The 15,296-nt window shown below is 33.2% G+C and overlaps 3 protein-coding genes across 4 annotated transcripts in view; 2 read left to right on the top strand and 1 right to left on the bottom strand.

The window, feature by feature from the left end:
• LOC107453372 (uncharacterized) overlaps positions 1–15,296 on the bottom strand; it is a 404,700-nt gene that overhangs the window by 183,864 nt on the left and 205,540 nt on the right. For both annotated transcript variants that reach the window (XM_071188231.2, XM_087155622.1), the window contains exon 6: positions 574–644. In XM_071188231.2, the coding sequence (XP_071044332.2) occupies positions 574–636 (63 nt within the window). In that variant the 5' untranslated portion in view covers positions 637–644. The remainder of the gene's footprint in view (positions 1–573; positions 645–15,296) is intronic.
• Positions 9,747–11,033, top strand: LOC147800925 (uncharacterized). Its single transcript, XM_087156077.1, has 2 exons — positions 9,747–10,479; positions 10,540–11,033. The coding sequence occupies exons 1-2, from the start codon at positions 9,747–9,749 to the stop codon at positions 11,031–11,033; spliced, it is 1,227 nt and encodes a 408-aa protein (XP_087012203.1).
• Positions 11,100–12,611, top strand: LOC147800924 (uncharacterized). The gene has a single exon (XM_087156076.1). The coding sequence runs from the start codon at positions 11,100–11,102 to the stop codon at positions 12,609–12,611; it is 1,512 nt and encodes a 503-aa protein (XP_087012202.1).

Below are 15,296 nucleotides of genomic sequence, written 5' to 3'. Positions count from 1 at the left end.
CCCGCAGGAGAGGAGGAGCAGGTCCACACTGCCGCAGGGGGTCCGGCGAAGCCCCTCCGTGGCATTTATTAAATCCAGAGTAAAAGTATGACATGGTAACATCTCATATGTTTACAGAAATTCAGTTACATGAAGAAATTTTACAGATCGTTTATAACAGATGAAGTATTGGAGGTAACACGCTAGGCCAAAAGGCCCTCATAATATAAAATATCATAAAATCATAAAAACATTTGTACAACAGGATGATCCGTGCACCACAGGATATGAATAGATAAGGCATTAAAAACAACAACAGATGTTTAAAATTTGAGCAATTAAAATAAATTTATAAGGTAAGAAAACATTGGACTTAAAATAACTTCGTAACTTAATGTATCGTTTGCACTAATTAAGTAGCATATTTGAGGTCACTCTCTCGAGCCATTAAGATTGAGTCCTTGAACGTCAAGATCAAAACATCAAAAGTAGTTTAGGGGGCTGTACTTACTTAACAATGTCTCTGTAAAATTGTTTGAACTTGTTTGTTTACCTACACAATGAAAAAGATGATGTGTAGATAAAAATACTTACAAGGAAAGAGAGGTCTACCATCTTTCCTGGGCACCACAAAGTGTCATCAGCTATGAACGGCATCGCCTATCCTGAAAATAACAATAATTTACTTAAATATTTCATTTTCATTCATAATCTCAGACTCACTTATATAAAGAGATTTCTAAAATAGACATGTCTAGAAAATAATTAGAATAGAATTGAGCACTATTTATCATAGCTACGACCCAATGAACCAGATCGATCAAGAATTATGCATTTTCCTCCTCTTTCTCTAAAAACAATTTAAATATTTACTATGTCGTACATGTATTATATACGCAATAACTTCGATGTATAGTATAGCTTATATGTAACATCGAACCACATTTGTAGAAGTTAACATTTAAAAAATGCTGAAAGATAAACACGTCATTTGTAATATGTTAAAATACGTACAACTGTAATAGCCAGTCCGAAACCAGGAAAAATGTGAGGGAAATTCTGCTAAAATACATCGCATAGTAATTTCTTAAAATTGCCCAAATACACAGCGTTGCACGAAAAAAATCCCCTCCACACTATTTTTACGTAAAATTTTTTCCTGAATCTGATAACCATTTTAACCCCATTGCCCCCCCCCCCTGTTTTTTGGGGAACACTCCCTCTGTATTTATCACTTCCTGATACTTTTATGGCCTCACATCACCATGGCCAAGTACCTAGTGCCTTTAAGGGCCTTTAACAGCCATGAGAGGAATGCCTCGTAATTTTGATCCTAGTCAGGGGATGTGCAACTGAGCTGTTACCCCTCTTTCCCGACTTCACACCGCAACCAATGAGAGGACTTTCAGTCCTTTGTTGCGTATACATGCTGGTTGTTTAGTGGGGTATCAGAATCGAAGTCACAACCTCTAGCTATTCACTAGCGAAGTGCGTAACGCCCTAACCGACTTAGCTACCGGAGCGAATATTTTCATGGCCATGAATGTTTTCGAATCAAAGCGATGACTGGTTGATACGAATTCCTCATACGGCTCGCACCAACCACTGTGCTGACGTGAAATATCCTCAGTGGTAGACGGATCATGAGTTAGAGTCCCCTTGCCGTTATGCTAATCGTGGGAGGTTCTTGTGGTCTTCCTCCCCATGTAACGCAAATGCCGGTTAGTTCCATCAAAAAGTCATCCACGAAGGCAAATTTCTCCCAATACTTGATCCAGGAGTTCCCTTGTCTTCTGGATTGGGTTCAAAATTGCAAGGCTACGGAGTTGAACATCAGTAGTCGTAAACCCCCCCCCCAAAAAAAAAAAATTAGGTCACCTGTTCAACAACGGTTATAAAATTAAATAAAGTTTCAGGTTGTTCAACATGATATTCGAAGAAACCAGTTCTCACTCACCGTGCATGATTAGTGTCAAATCTTAGTTACAATGTAACAACTTATATTATTTCATAAATAGACATTTCCCTTATTCAATCAGTGTTAGGCTTTACATTTTCTAAGTTTAAAAAGTAATATGAATGTAAGCAAAACTGCCCTGACCATTTTCAAAGAATTGGCTACTTTAAATCTGTTTTTCCAATTATTTTCGGAAAGCGCTAACTTTAAAAATTATACTTCTTGATATAAAAAAATATTTTTTAAAAAAAAAAAGTAATATGATGAACATAAATTGGAAAAAAATTAAGTTTAAGTAAGTTTAAACACTTAACTTTCTTCAATTGTAGAAGAGACACCATACATTTCGATTAAAAATTTAAAGTATTTTAGTAAATTTAATTCATTTTAAAACAGCTATTCACAAGAAAATATAAAAATTTATGTGGTCACATAGGTGCAAATATATATAATGGATTTGTACTTATTGAAAGCTGTATTTTCTTTATTTTATTAATTTTTTTTTAAAACTTGTCTATTTTTTTACAACCAAAACTAAAAATCTATACGTGATTAAAAAATATCCAAATTAATTTCAATGAAATAAAACGTTTTTGTTAACTTTATTTTCCGCTATTATTTGTTAAATCTATAACAAAAATTACATTCAATAGGTATTTATTTTTTTAAAAAAAACTTGTTTTACAAAAGATAAATTGTTTATTAGATGAGTTTCATATTTTGTTAAAAACATTTCATGTTATATCCAATTCTAACTCTTCATTGAACGATACTCTCATATTTCTATATTTGTGACAATAATAAACGTATATGTTTATAAGTAAAAATAATCATTATTTAAATTGTTTCTTATTCTCATAATAAATCGACTCTCTACGATACGAAATTAAAAATAAAAGTGACAGTTTCCTTCACAGGCATACAAAAGGTCACACGACCATCTACAATAATTTACAGACCTAAACGAATTTGGAAAAATTTTATATTAAATTTGTTATTTTATTCCGCTATATAAAAGTTTAGATGATAAGACAATGCTTTTCATTTTACTCATATCAAAAAATAATCTACATTATATAGAAAATAATTTTATTTCACAAATATTTTTTTTAAAATATGAATTTTTTATTTTATTTCATAACCATCGTTTAACAGCCGACCCAAATTTGAGTTAACGGCTACCAATGTTCAACTCTGTAGCTTCCGAACCTAAAACAGCAGGCAAGGTGGATGGTTCAAGGTAGATGGATCTTCGTGGTAGATGGATCATGGGTTAAAGTCCCCTTGCCATCAGGCTAACCAAGGGAGGTTTTCGTGATTTTTTCTTTCTCCATGTAACGCAAATGTGAGTTAGTTCCCTCAAAAAGTCCTCCACAAAGGCAAATACACTTGAACCAAGAGTTCCCTTGTCTTCCCTGGGTTCAGAATTACAAGGCTACTGAGTTAAGGAGTGGTAGCTGTAAACTGAAAATTCAGTCGACTGTTCAGCGATGGTTATAAAATCAAAAAATAATAATACTTGAATTATAGCAAGGAAGGAGATTATGGAGGATTAGATGGACTGGAAAGTAATGTTGTTTCGGCGCATCAAATATTTGTTAGTCTTGAAAACCAGTTCATTTCTTTCGATCCATTTCGATCCATTTTCGATCCGGCATTGAAAGAATGTTGCTAACGAGGGTGAATACATCATTGATTAAAAATAAAGTCTTCATAACAAATATCAAAGGCACCAAAACGACATTACTTGCCGGTCCCCCTAGTGTATAAGGCAGTATGGTAGGAAAATGAAACAGTTCAATGGTTAAAAGAGATTCAAAGGGAAAAAAAGGGGGCTTAAAGCTGGAATATGCAGAAAATAAGTTAAAGAATTGAGAAACTAAAAACGATTATTTGTATTGACTTTCTTTACAAATTAGACAGAAGAAAAAAAAATCCCCCCTCTAAGACTCGCTTTTTACTACATCTGCCATGTTTTAGAACTTTTCACTTTTTTAGCCTTTCACAAGAACTTCAGTGTTAAAAACAATCCTTTCTCAAAATAATGGTTATAAAATAGTTATCAGAAAGTTATTAACGTAGGATCGTGTTTTCACTAAACGATGAGTGATGGGAATCATATTCGAATTCAGTAAGAATTAGCTGAAATGGTCTTAGGGTTTGAATCACTTTGCACAATAGGCTCTCTATTACAATTGACCTAATTCGTTACAAAAATTCAAATGCAAAATAGTTGAATATTATTACAAGTTTTGTTTCATAAAATTTAAGTGTTCTAAGCAAATATTAGAATTTTTCATGATTAGAATTTGCATCAAGCTTCATCAAGCGTAATAATTGATTTCTCCCATCTAACCTCGAAGAAAAATTAAGGGCTTGATAAGAGGCATCAAAAAGCCAGACTCTTTGGGGCTTCAATGAACAGCGTCAATATCTCAAAGAGGTGACCTAGGTTTAAATCCTGATGATGATTTCACAACTCGTTTAATGCCACCACTCGCACAGATCTGTTGTAAAATATCCCTATTGATAAACACAAATCATGTCTTAAAATCCACTTATCATTGGGGGTGTCGTAGTTTTTTCTCCCATTTAAAAACAAGAGTAGACAAGTTTGATTAAGCGCTTAATACAAGAGTTTCTTCTGGGTTAGGTTCAAAAACACTAGGCTACGGAATTAAATACAGATAGCAGTAAATCCAAAAGGGATTGACTGTTCAAAGTTGGTAATAAATTAAATTAGATAGCAAAGTTCAAGTGTAAGTCTAGGTGTGCAGGTGGTAGTGCAGGTCCCATAAACGTCCTCAACAGAGCCGGCTAAGACACACTAAATTATTACAAAATAAGGAAAAAAGTATGAATAATAGGTTTAATGATAATTCTGCATAAAAGTGTTAACAAATTTTTCCTAAACGATATAAAAAAAACTGCTAACTAAATTCTAATTAGATCTAAGAAAAAAATGGAGATTTTTATTAAACACCCAACGAGATTAAAAAAAAACTTCAAAAGAATCTGAAACAGATTAAAAGTAAATAAAGTTTTTACAGTATTATTTTGTAATAATTTAATGTATGTATATGTTGTGCAAAATCACTTGCGGATTATGATTGTTGCATTTAGAGCGCTGGGTAGCCTCTCTGAAGCTTCGATCTCAACATTCAAGAATCACAAATTCCTTGTGGACTCAAAGATATGATCCTCTTAATGTGATTATTAGGAATCCAAGTTTCAATCTCTTGACATTGATTATTCATTTACCTGGACCATTTTCACTATCTACTCGTCTTTTACTTGCTTTTTCGAATGTTTTTGTTCCAAATGTTTTTTTTTTTAATCTTTTGTTGTAAGGTGACAAGAATGCTAATTCTCCAAGAAACTAACTCAATAATTTCCTGAATCCCAGATTTTAAATCTGTTTGAACGAAGCATTTTATCGCTTGAAAGCTATAAAAAGAAATAATTTAACTATTATTATTTATTTAAATTTATTTCATTATTTCTTTGATAGTGGCATCGAGGATAAGGAAATGCGTCTGAAGCCAAGTTTACGATTATATTATGGATGCATTAAATCATATAGCTTTTCTTAAATTTTATATTTTATATCCGTCGTTGAACAGCCGACCCAATTTTGGGTTTACGACTACTAATGTTCAACTCCGTAGCCTTGTTTTTTGAACCAATCCAGAAGACAAGGAAACTCCGGGATCAGTACCCCCAGAGGTATTGATTTGTTAAGGAAACATGAAGGACTTTGCGATTCGACAGATTTAACGTGCATCAGTCACCATTTACTATACAGGGAGTCCTCGGTTGGCTGGGATCGAACCCACAAACTCTTGGACATGGGCCCAAAATCATATAACTTGAATAAGTTCAAGCAAAAAAGAAAAAAGAAAATGTAAAATATTAATCCAAAAATTAATAAACTCTATCAAACTGCGCCTAAAATAAGACCTAAAACAGCGAACGGTTCCCAATTTTATTCGGCTATGGAACTTTAAATAATCAACCTTTTTCCTGTGGAACAGCGACTTTTAATATAAAGTAAAGGAAGACGATTTTGAATATATTTTGAATTACTATTTTGACTTATAGACTTTTTATATTTAAGAAGAGTTTTAAAATTAATAATCTTAAATTCGGTTTTCTGCTTGCAGTCTTGGAGCTAAATTTACCTAAAAATTTGCTCTTTGCATTGCTGTAAAATGAAAAAACAATTGCTATGAACGTTGAAAATGGTTAAATGGAAAATTAATGGTTGGGAACGTTGAAAATGGTTCTTTATTCATGAATTCAGTTGTTTTATTTTGATTTGAAAAGAGCAATGTGTAATACTATTAAATTTTTTATAAATGCATATCGTTTTTATACTTTAATATATATATATATATATATATATATATATATATATATATATATATATATATATATATATATATATATATATATATATATATATATATATATATATATATATATATAAAATATAATTTCTCTCTCTTTGACATTTTATTTGAAATAATTTTGTTGAAGCAATCGAAATAATAAGTAATCATTGAGTGGATTTCAATATAATTTCAAAGATCAAGAAGGTAAAAACTACTTAGTCTTGGAAACCCTATAATTCTTCTACGAAACCCTAGGACCACCATTTGAAAATCCCTAAAATATATCTAGAATGAATTTTAGAATTGATACATGAAAGAAACATTTTCAAACAATTACGAATAGGAAGTTAACATGTATGAAATAATTGTCCTTGCAACTAATCTAACTTAGATTTCTGGGGTTAGGGGACATTCTATTGTCTCATTCGATTTTTAAAAATTTCAACTGTAATCATAATTTCTTGACGTCTTTAAGAGAATGTTTGTAAAGCTGCCAATTTTAAAAAAATGTACTGCATTGATTTTATAGAAAGTTGTGACGAATTATCATTTTTTTCAATCTTAGAGACTGATCTTGCAAAAATATTATTTTAATATCCCGAGAAGTATTGTAATTTAATATACAGCGTTACTAAATGAATAATCCCACGAACTGAAGCGAAACGATGGTATGAAGAGGATAATAAAAGTCGGCATGTTTCGAGCATTTAAAAATTCACGTCGCGTGTCATTCATGCCTGGTGTTGAGGATTTTAATAGCAGATGGCGCTGAGCGCAAACAATTTTTTTATTATTTTTTCTTCACTTCTTAAGTTTCAGTTTGGATTTAACCACTGAACCACAATGAAATAAAATCCTTTTAAATATTACAATTTGTGTAATTATTGTTGAATTCGAATTATGGTGCTACACCGGCCGAAAAATAGGCCACCGGCATGAAATGTAAGTTAACATTTGTTTTGTTTTGGTCTCCCTAAGTCGGTAATTTATTTTTGATATTTTATTGTATTAATTGTATTGTATTTGTTATAGTAACGTGCGAGGTGTTTATAATGGATGATTTTGAAAAATTAAAGTCCAAAAGAGCAGTAATCAGACAGCTGATTACAAAATTAATAAATAAAATTGATAAATCGTTATTAGAAATACTTCCTGATGATACTTTGTATGATTGTCTAAATCAGTTAAACGAAAAATACGAAACTTTAAAGGATCTTGATTTGAAAATTGAAAATTATTTTGATAAAAGCGTTGAATTAGAGACTGAAATTATACAAAGTCAAGAGTATCAAGATCGAGTAGTGGCTTATAAAGTCAAAATTGAAAGATATTTACTGAAATGCCAGACTACAAGACAGGAAGTAACGATTAATAGTGGTAACAATAATTTACAAGAAAATATAACTTATAGAAATATCTCGCACGTTGCTAACGTTAAATTACCTAAATTGGAGATAAACAAATTTTTTGGTGATGCTTGTGAGTGGCACAGTTTCTGGAATAGCTATAACATAGCTATATATAGTAATGAGAGTCTTAAAAAAATTGATAAATTTAATTATCTTAAGATGTATTTAGGGGGAGTTGCTTTAAGTGCAATTTCTGGATTCTCATTAACTGAAAGTAATTATGATTCTTCTATTAAGTTGCTTACCGAAAGATTTGGTAGGCAAGATTTAATTATTAGTAGCCATATGAATAAACTTTTATCAATTAATTCTGTAAGAAATTCATATGATATTAAAGCTCTACGTAAGTTCTATGACGAATGTGAAATCCACATTCGCAGTTTGCAATCAATGAATGTAACAAAAGGTAGTTATGGTAATTTACTCTGTCCTGTTATTTTACAAAAGCTACCAGAGGATTTAAATTTAGATTATAATAAAAATAGAAAATCAAGTGTAGATTTTGACATTGACGAACTAATTTCATTTATTAGAAAAGAGGTAGAATGTAGAGAAGCCTCACATGTGTTGTCTAATAGTTCTAAAAACAAAGTGTTCATTTCGAAACACAGCAACGGTCGGAGAGCCATAGTAAACATAATTATAATCGGAAGTTCTCATCTTCCTCAGCATTAGTTTCGGCATCTAACAACATATTTTGTTTGTTTTGTAATTCCAAAAATCACGAATCGAAAGATTGTTCTCTGACCATCGAAGAAAAAAAAACAAACGCTGAAAGATCAATTTCGCTGTTTCCGGTGCTTAAAGAAATATCACACATCCAAAAAATTTTGGAATAAATGTATTTGCACATTATGTAAGAAACCGCATAGCGAATTAATTTGTGATAAATCAGCAATAAATAATGAGTCGAAAGAGAAAAACGATACTTTGGCATCCGTTACCGCTTCATGTGTTTCGAAACGAAAACAAAATGAAATGATCTATTTACAGACTTCTTTAGCGTATTTGATTTATGGTAATGTAAAGAAGTTGGTTAGAATTTTATTTGACTCTGGTAGCCATCGCAGTTTTTTGAAACGGTATATTTGTAATGAGTTGAACCTCAGGACCATTAAAACTGAACGGTTGCATGTTTTCGGTTTTGGAGAAAAAATTTCCAAGGGGTGTTCTTATGATTTAGTGCAAGTGAATCTTCAGAACAAAAACGATAAAAAATTAAATGTTTGCATTGAAGCATTTGTAGTAGAAAAAATAACGTGTGGGAAAATAGCCGCACCCCATGAGAAAATTAAACAATTAGCAAGGAAAAATAATATTTTTCTTTCGGATACCGGAGAAATTGCTGATATAGACATTTTGATCGGCGCCGATTTCCTACATGACGTAATCTTTGATACGTCTTTGAGGCTGGGAAAAGGGCTCGTTGCAACCGATAGTTTATTTGGTTTTGTGGTTCAAGGGAGATTCATGAATAATTGCCAATTAAGTAGGATTGTAAACAATATTATAATATCTGATGTTGATTATTCTTTGTTTTGGAACCTTGAAGAATTAGGAATAAATACTATGAACGAAGAAAATGTTGATAATAAAAGTGAATTGTTAAAAGGTTTTAATTCTGATTTGCATTTTGAAAATAATAGGTATAGTGTGCGACTTCTCTGGAGACCAAATACAAAACATTTGTTAAATGATAACTTTGAGCTGGCTTCAGAGAGGTTTGACAAATTAAAGAGGAGATTTAAAAATGATAAATCCTTGTTTGAAGAATATAAAAAAGTTATAAAAACTTACGAAAATGAAGGGATAATTGAGAAAGTTAAAAACACTGATCCCCAAAATTATAAACAATGTTATTTACCTCATAGGGCGGTTATAAGAAACGATAAACTAACTAGCAAATTAAGGATTGTATTTGACGGTTCCGCGCATAAGAAAAATGAATTGTCTCTTAACGATTGTTTGTATATTGGGCCAAATTTATACCCAGATATATATGAACTTATGCTAGCGTTTCGGGAAAACAAGATTGCTTTTATAGGGGATGTGCAACAAGCTTTCTTACAAATAGGGATTAATGTAGAAGATCGAGATGTCACAAGATTTCTTTGGTCAGATGACCCCGATAATGATTCGTCTACAGTAATTTATAGATTTTGCCGCGTGCTATTTGGTATCAACTGTAGCCCTTTTCTCTTAGCGGCTACTATTAAAGAGCACATTAAAAAGTTTGCAAAATCAAAGCCTCTTGCGTATGAATTACTAAATGAAAGGGTATATGTCGATGACGTCATAGGGGGAAGTGACAGTACAGATACAGCATTTCAAATAAGTTCTGATTGTGTTGAAATATTTCGGGATGCGGGCATGGTATTGAGAAAGTTTCAAACAAATGATAAAAAATTACGTGAATTATGGAAGAATGCAGGTATAGATGTTCAGAATGAAAAGGAATCGTTAGGTCAATCAGGCTTTCCATTTAAAGTTTTGGGAGTTTGTTGGGATCCTAAAAAAGATGTATTTTACTTTGAGTCCAAATATCTGTTAAAAATGATAGACACAGGGCAAATAACAAAACGATTTATTTTGAAAATCATTGGGCGTATTTTTGATCCAGTAGGATTTTTGGGACCCTTTACAATGCTTCTAAAATCTCTAGTTCAAAGCATTTGGAAAAGCGGATTGGAGTGGGATCAAGAGCTACCCTCAGATATGGAAAATCAGTGGCGCGATATATGTAAACAATTCGGTGAACTTAATGATTTGAAAATACCGCGTTATTATTTTTTCGAAGCAGGTAACAAAGAAATTATAAGTTCACAGTTACATATCTTCTCTGACGCCAGCTTAAAGGGTTATGGTACAGTTGCCTATATCAGATCAGAAACTAGTGATGGGCATATTTCTACATGTTTTGTTTCAGCTAAAAGTAGAATTGCGCCCCTCAAAATGATTACATTACCACGACTTGAGCTACTAGGTGCCCTCCTCTCTGCTAGATTATTTCGAACTATTACTAGAGCCATAAAAATTCCGTGTGACAGTTTCTTTTGGTGCGATTCCTCTATTGTGTGTAGTTGGATAAAAACTCCTGCCATTCGTTTCAAACAATTTGTGCGTAACCGATTGGAAGAAATTCAAGAGATTACTCAACCTAAGGACTGGTTCCACTGCCCCGGAATTGACAATCCTGCCGATCTTATTAGTAGAGGTGCTTCCATGAGTATATTGAAGAATTCCGACATTTGGTGGAAGGGGCCACCTTGGTTGTTCCTTCCGACCGAAATGTGACCAGAATTGAAACTCTTCAAGGAAAATGATGAACAAATTGAGTATCGTAAAAATGAAGTCACCGTTATGAAATGTGTAGATGGTGAAGAACTTGAGTTGATAAATATCGCTAACTTTAGCAACCTCGAAAAAGTTGTTAGAATCATAGCGTGGGTAGTGCGATATTTGAACTGTTTAAAGAAAGTTAAGCCGAATATGGACACTTTGACTGCAGAAGAGCTCCGAAATGCTGAAGATATACTAGTAAAGCTTACTCAAGCAAAATTCTTTGAAAGTGAGATACGAGTTCTCCAATCTAGTTTGCCTATTCCAGCTTCTTCTACTATTTGCAATTTCGCTCCTTATCTTGATGAAAAAGGCATCCTGAGAATAACAGGAAGATTGGACGAAGGAGATTATTCTTTTGATGAGAAAAAGCCTATAATCATACCAAGACAGTCTAAATTTACAGAGTTGCTTGTTAAGCGAGAACACGAAAATGTATTTCATTCTGGAGTAGAGAGCACTCTAGTACAAATTCGGAGAAGATTTTGGGTGCCTAAAGGAAGACAATTAGTAAAAAAGGTTGTCTCGAAATGTTTGATTTGTCGCAGATATACAGCCAAGCCTTCTACCCAAATGACTGGACAGCTTCCAAAAGATCGAATTAGTGAAACTCCTGCTTTTACTGTATGCGGAATTGATTTTGCCGGACCAATCTACATCAAGGGTGAAAATGGAATAAAGAAATCACATATAGCCTTGTTCACATGCGCAGTCACGAGAGCAATACATCTTGAATTAGTCACAGACATGTCTACTTCAAATTTTCTGCTCGCATTCAGAAGATTTCTCTCTAGAAGAGGTGGTTGTCATACAATCTACTCCGAGAACGCCAAGACTTTTAAATGTACCGATAAAGAGCTTCAAAGATTATTTGATATTTTGGAAAATTCCGAGTTCAAAAACTTTCTTGCTGCTAAAAGAATATCCTGGAAATTCATCGTCCAACTTGCCCCTTGGTGGGGAGGATTTTATGAAAGATTGGTAAAAAGTGTCAAAGAGCAACTAAAGAAAATACTTCGAAAAGCTCTCTTAGATTTTGAAGAGATGACCACTATATTGACTGAAATCGAAACCATCGTTAATCTTCGACCCTTATCCTACGTCACTAACGAAATTGGTGAACCGGAAATTCTTACCCCATCACAGTTTTTAACCCCTGGTAAAGAAAAGGCAGAGTATCCAGCCCATTTCATAGAAACCATCCATAGAGAATCCACCAAAAAGATTCTTATAAAAAGAAAAGAATACCAAGCTACATTATTGGCTAATTTATGGAAGCGCTGGAAGGAGCGCTATTTGTTTAATTTGAGATCTGCTCACAATACTTCTCCTAACCGAACAAAATGTTTGAAAGTGGAAGATGTGGTTTTGATGGAGGGCACCACAATATCAAAACTATTATGGGACATGGGTATCATAACAAAAGTATTTCAAGGGCGTGATGGACTTGTAAGATCTTGCCTTATTCGCAAATCCAACGGCGAGTATAAACGCCCTGTACAACTTATTTATCCTTTAGAACTCGATGACTGAAATGAACAATGATAATGTTTTTATTTTAGTTTTCTTATTAGATTATGTTTTTTCTTAAATTTTCTTTCAAGTGAATATTTGCATCTCATTTCAAATTTATTTGCATTTAAATGTTATTTTTTTAATATGTTTATGTTATTTTTGTCTAATTTTTATGTTTAAAATTTTAGTGAACTCGGAGGAGTTCAAGTGGGGAGTGTTGAGGATTTTAATAGCAGATGGCGCTGAGCGCAAAAAATTTTTTTATTATTTTTTCTTCACTTCTTAAGTTTCAGTTTGGATTTAACCACTGAACCACAATGAAATAAAATCCTTTTAAATATTACAATTTGTGTAATTATTGTTGAATTCGAATTACCTGGTGAGTTTTAAAAATAGGTGCCAATTTTTGAGTGCTCGAAACATGTCGACTTTTATTAACATCTTCATATTTTCAAAGCAATTGTTTCGTGCGTTCAAATACATGCACCCATTTTCAAGACTCACTAGACATGAATGAGGAAAACAAATGTGGTTTGAAACAGAAATGGTAATATTTCTAACGAAAGAGGGAAAATAAAGGTTAAATATAAAATTAGAATAGCCGCGATAGCTGGAGATGGAACAGAAAATGAATTCCTTCACATTCTAATCTTGTTTACATCAGGAGAAACCAGACTACTTTAAAATTTAGACTACAGCAACACGACAGATTGTTAACAAGAATGTAATAAATCATCAATTACCTCACATTCTTGGAATTTTGGTCACAATTAATTTCGGCACAAATTAATTTAATTAACAAATTAATTTTGAACACAAATTCATTAATTAATTTAATTTCGATAATGCCACAATTCTTTCCAAATCTGTTACATCAGCTTATCTTGATAGCCATGAATCTTGTTTAATTCATATGAATGCCAATTCTCTTGTTAAAAACATGAGTTCCTCACTGTCTCTCCATAGCACGTGGAAATAAATTTTGCCTTGATTTGACTCTCACGGCCACTGTGGTTTTTCTACTTTTTTTACCTTTATTTTTTATTTTAAATTTCACTATTCGTTGCCGCTGTTTTTCTAGTTTTGTTTTTCATCTCAATTTTCATTTTTTTGCAGATAACTTTAAATTTTCTTAGCAACTTTACATAAACTGCACCATCAAAGGCTGTTCTGTATTCCTGGCAAAGGCATAGAACGGAAACAAATCCGAAAAAACTCTAGAACCTGCTGTCGTATGTGAATCAGAATAGGAGATATCTGTATTAACGTGTTTCCAATGGTGTTCTGGATACTCTGTATGGTTGGTAAGGGATTTCTAATTTCCAATGTTTCCAATGTAAGGAATTTAAAAATTTCTGGACTATCAGCAGTCAGGACTATCCAAGTTCCATTTTTTTTCTCGTCACAGTTAAGCATCTATTGCCTTACCACTTGTGAATATTTCCCAGGTTATTCTTGCCAGTTTGTGACGTGCTTTAAGACATAGCTTGTGGCGAATTTGTTTTAAAATGATGCATACTCATGTCCATAAATTAAAGATAATTCCACCTTGAAAAATAAAGGTTCAGAAACAAAACAAACGTGACTTATTCACAGAGTGTTTATATTAAACAAACGATGAAGTTCGAAAAATATAGTGTATATATGATACCATTCATAAGAACTATAATTTTTCTCCTTGGAGCAATTATAAAAAATATCTCCTTTATAAAAATTTAATATTAAATAGTTGATATGATGGTTAATATTTTGAATGCCTAGGCATGCTGAGTATCAAATTATCGTGCTCTGAGAAGATTACTCCATTAAGCAAGCAATGCACTCCGAAATTCTAGTACACATATAGGAAGTGTTTCAAAGGCTGTAACTAGTCAGACAAGTATGGCTCGCACATACAGTGAGAATAATGGCCATTTCATATGGGTGATATCCTGAGATTAAAGACATTCGATTACGAAGTTTGATTAGTGAGGACGGGTGCCCACATACAAAATCGCAATTCTGCTCCCACGTCACCTACTTAGCAAACATACAGGTTGTTTTAGAATGATGTCACAACAAATTCGGCCTGTCATGGTTTCGATTTGAACATGTAGATCCGTACTGGAGTCCAGTATAATTCCACCTCAAACGAGCTATCACGTAATACTGTAACGCTGTCATTCAATGATGTCGTCGTAACGGGTAGCTGACGTTCCTCATATCAAAGTTTGACGAGAATCAGACTGCAAGCTAAATCTGGACTCCTCGGAAAAGCTCACTCAAGCCAACTATGACGATATCTACATTGCAGATTATCTACTCCTGGCTAATTGCTGGTGGCTGTGAGTTGCCGTGAGCGGAACACATCTGAGAGGTCAGCGAGCATATATACCAATATTTTTCAAACGTTAATGCATGGATTGATTTGAAACTGTGGTACCCGTGGTTGCAAATAGCAGACGCGACAGGTTGGATGCTGTGCTCCGTCTGATTTTTTTCGCTAGTTACTGACAAATACCGGTCTTCATCCGGTGTTGTAACTCGCTAGCGACCTGTACTGTAACGTCTACTGACATAACCATCATCTTGGAATCGTTACTAAAGCCTACAGATGACAATTCTTCGGATACTTTCATCTGCACATATTCTAGGTGGCAGATAATTCTACCACGTAAAAAAAATAATCCTGCGTTCTGCTTCATAACTATTCGGTTATGGACT

This window comes from Parasteatoda tepidariorum, chromosome 12 (genome assembly GCF_982258835.1).
Source record: "Parasteatoda tepidariorum strain Cologne lab strain chromosome 12, Ptep-v5.0, whole genome shotgun sequence".
Lineage (NCBI taxonomy): Eukaryota > Metazoa > Arthropoda > Arachnida > Araneae > Theridiidae > Parasteatoda > Parasteatoda tepidariorum.
The sequence above is the reverse complement of the archived record's forward strand: the minus strand, read 5'-3'. Positions and strand labels throughout refer to the sequence as shown.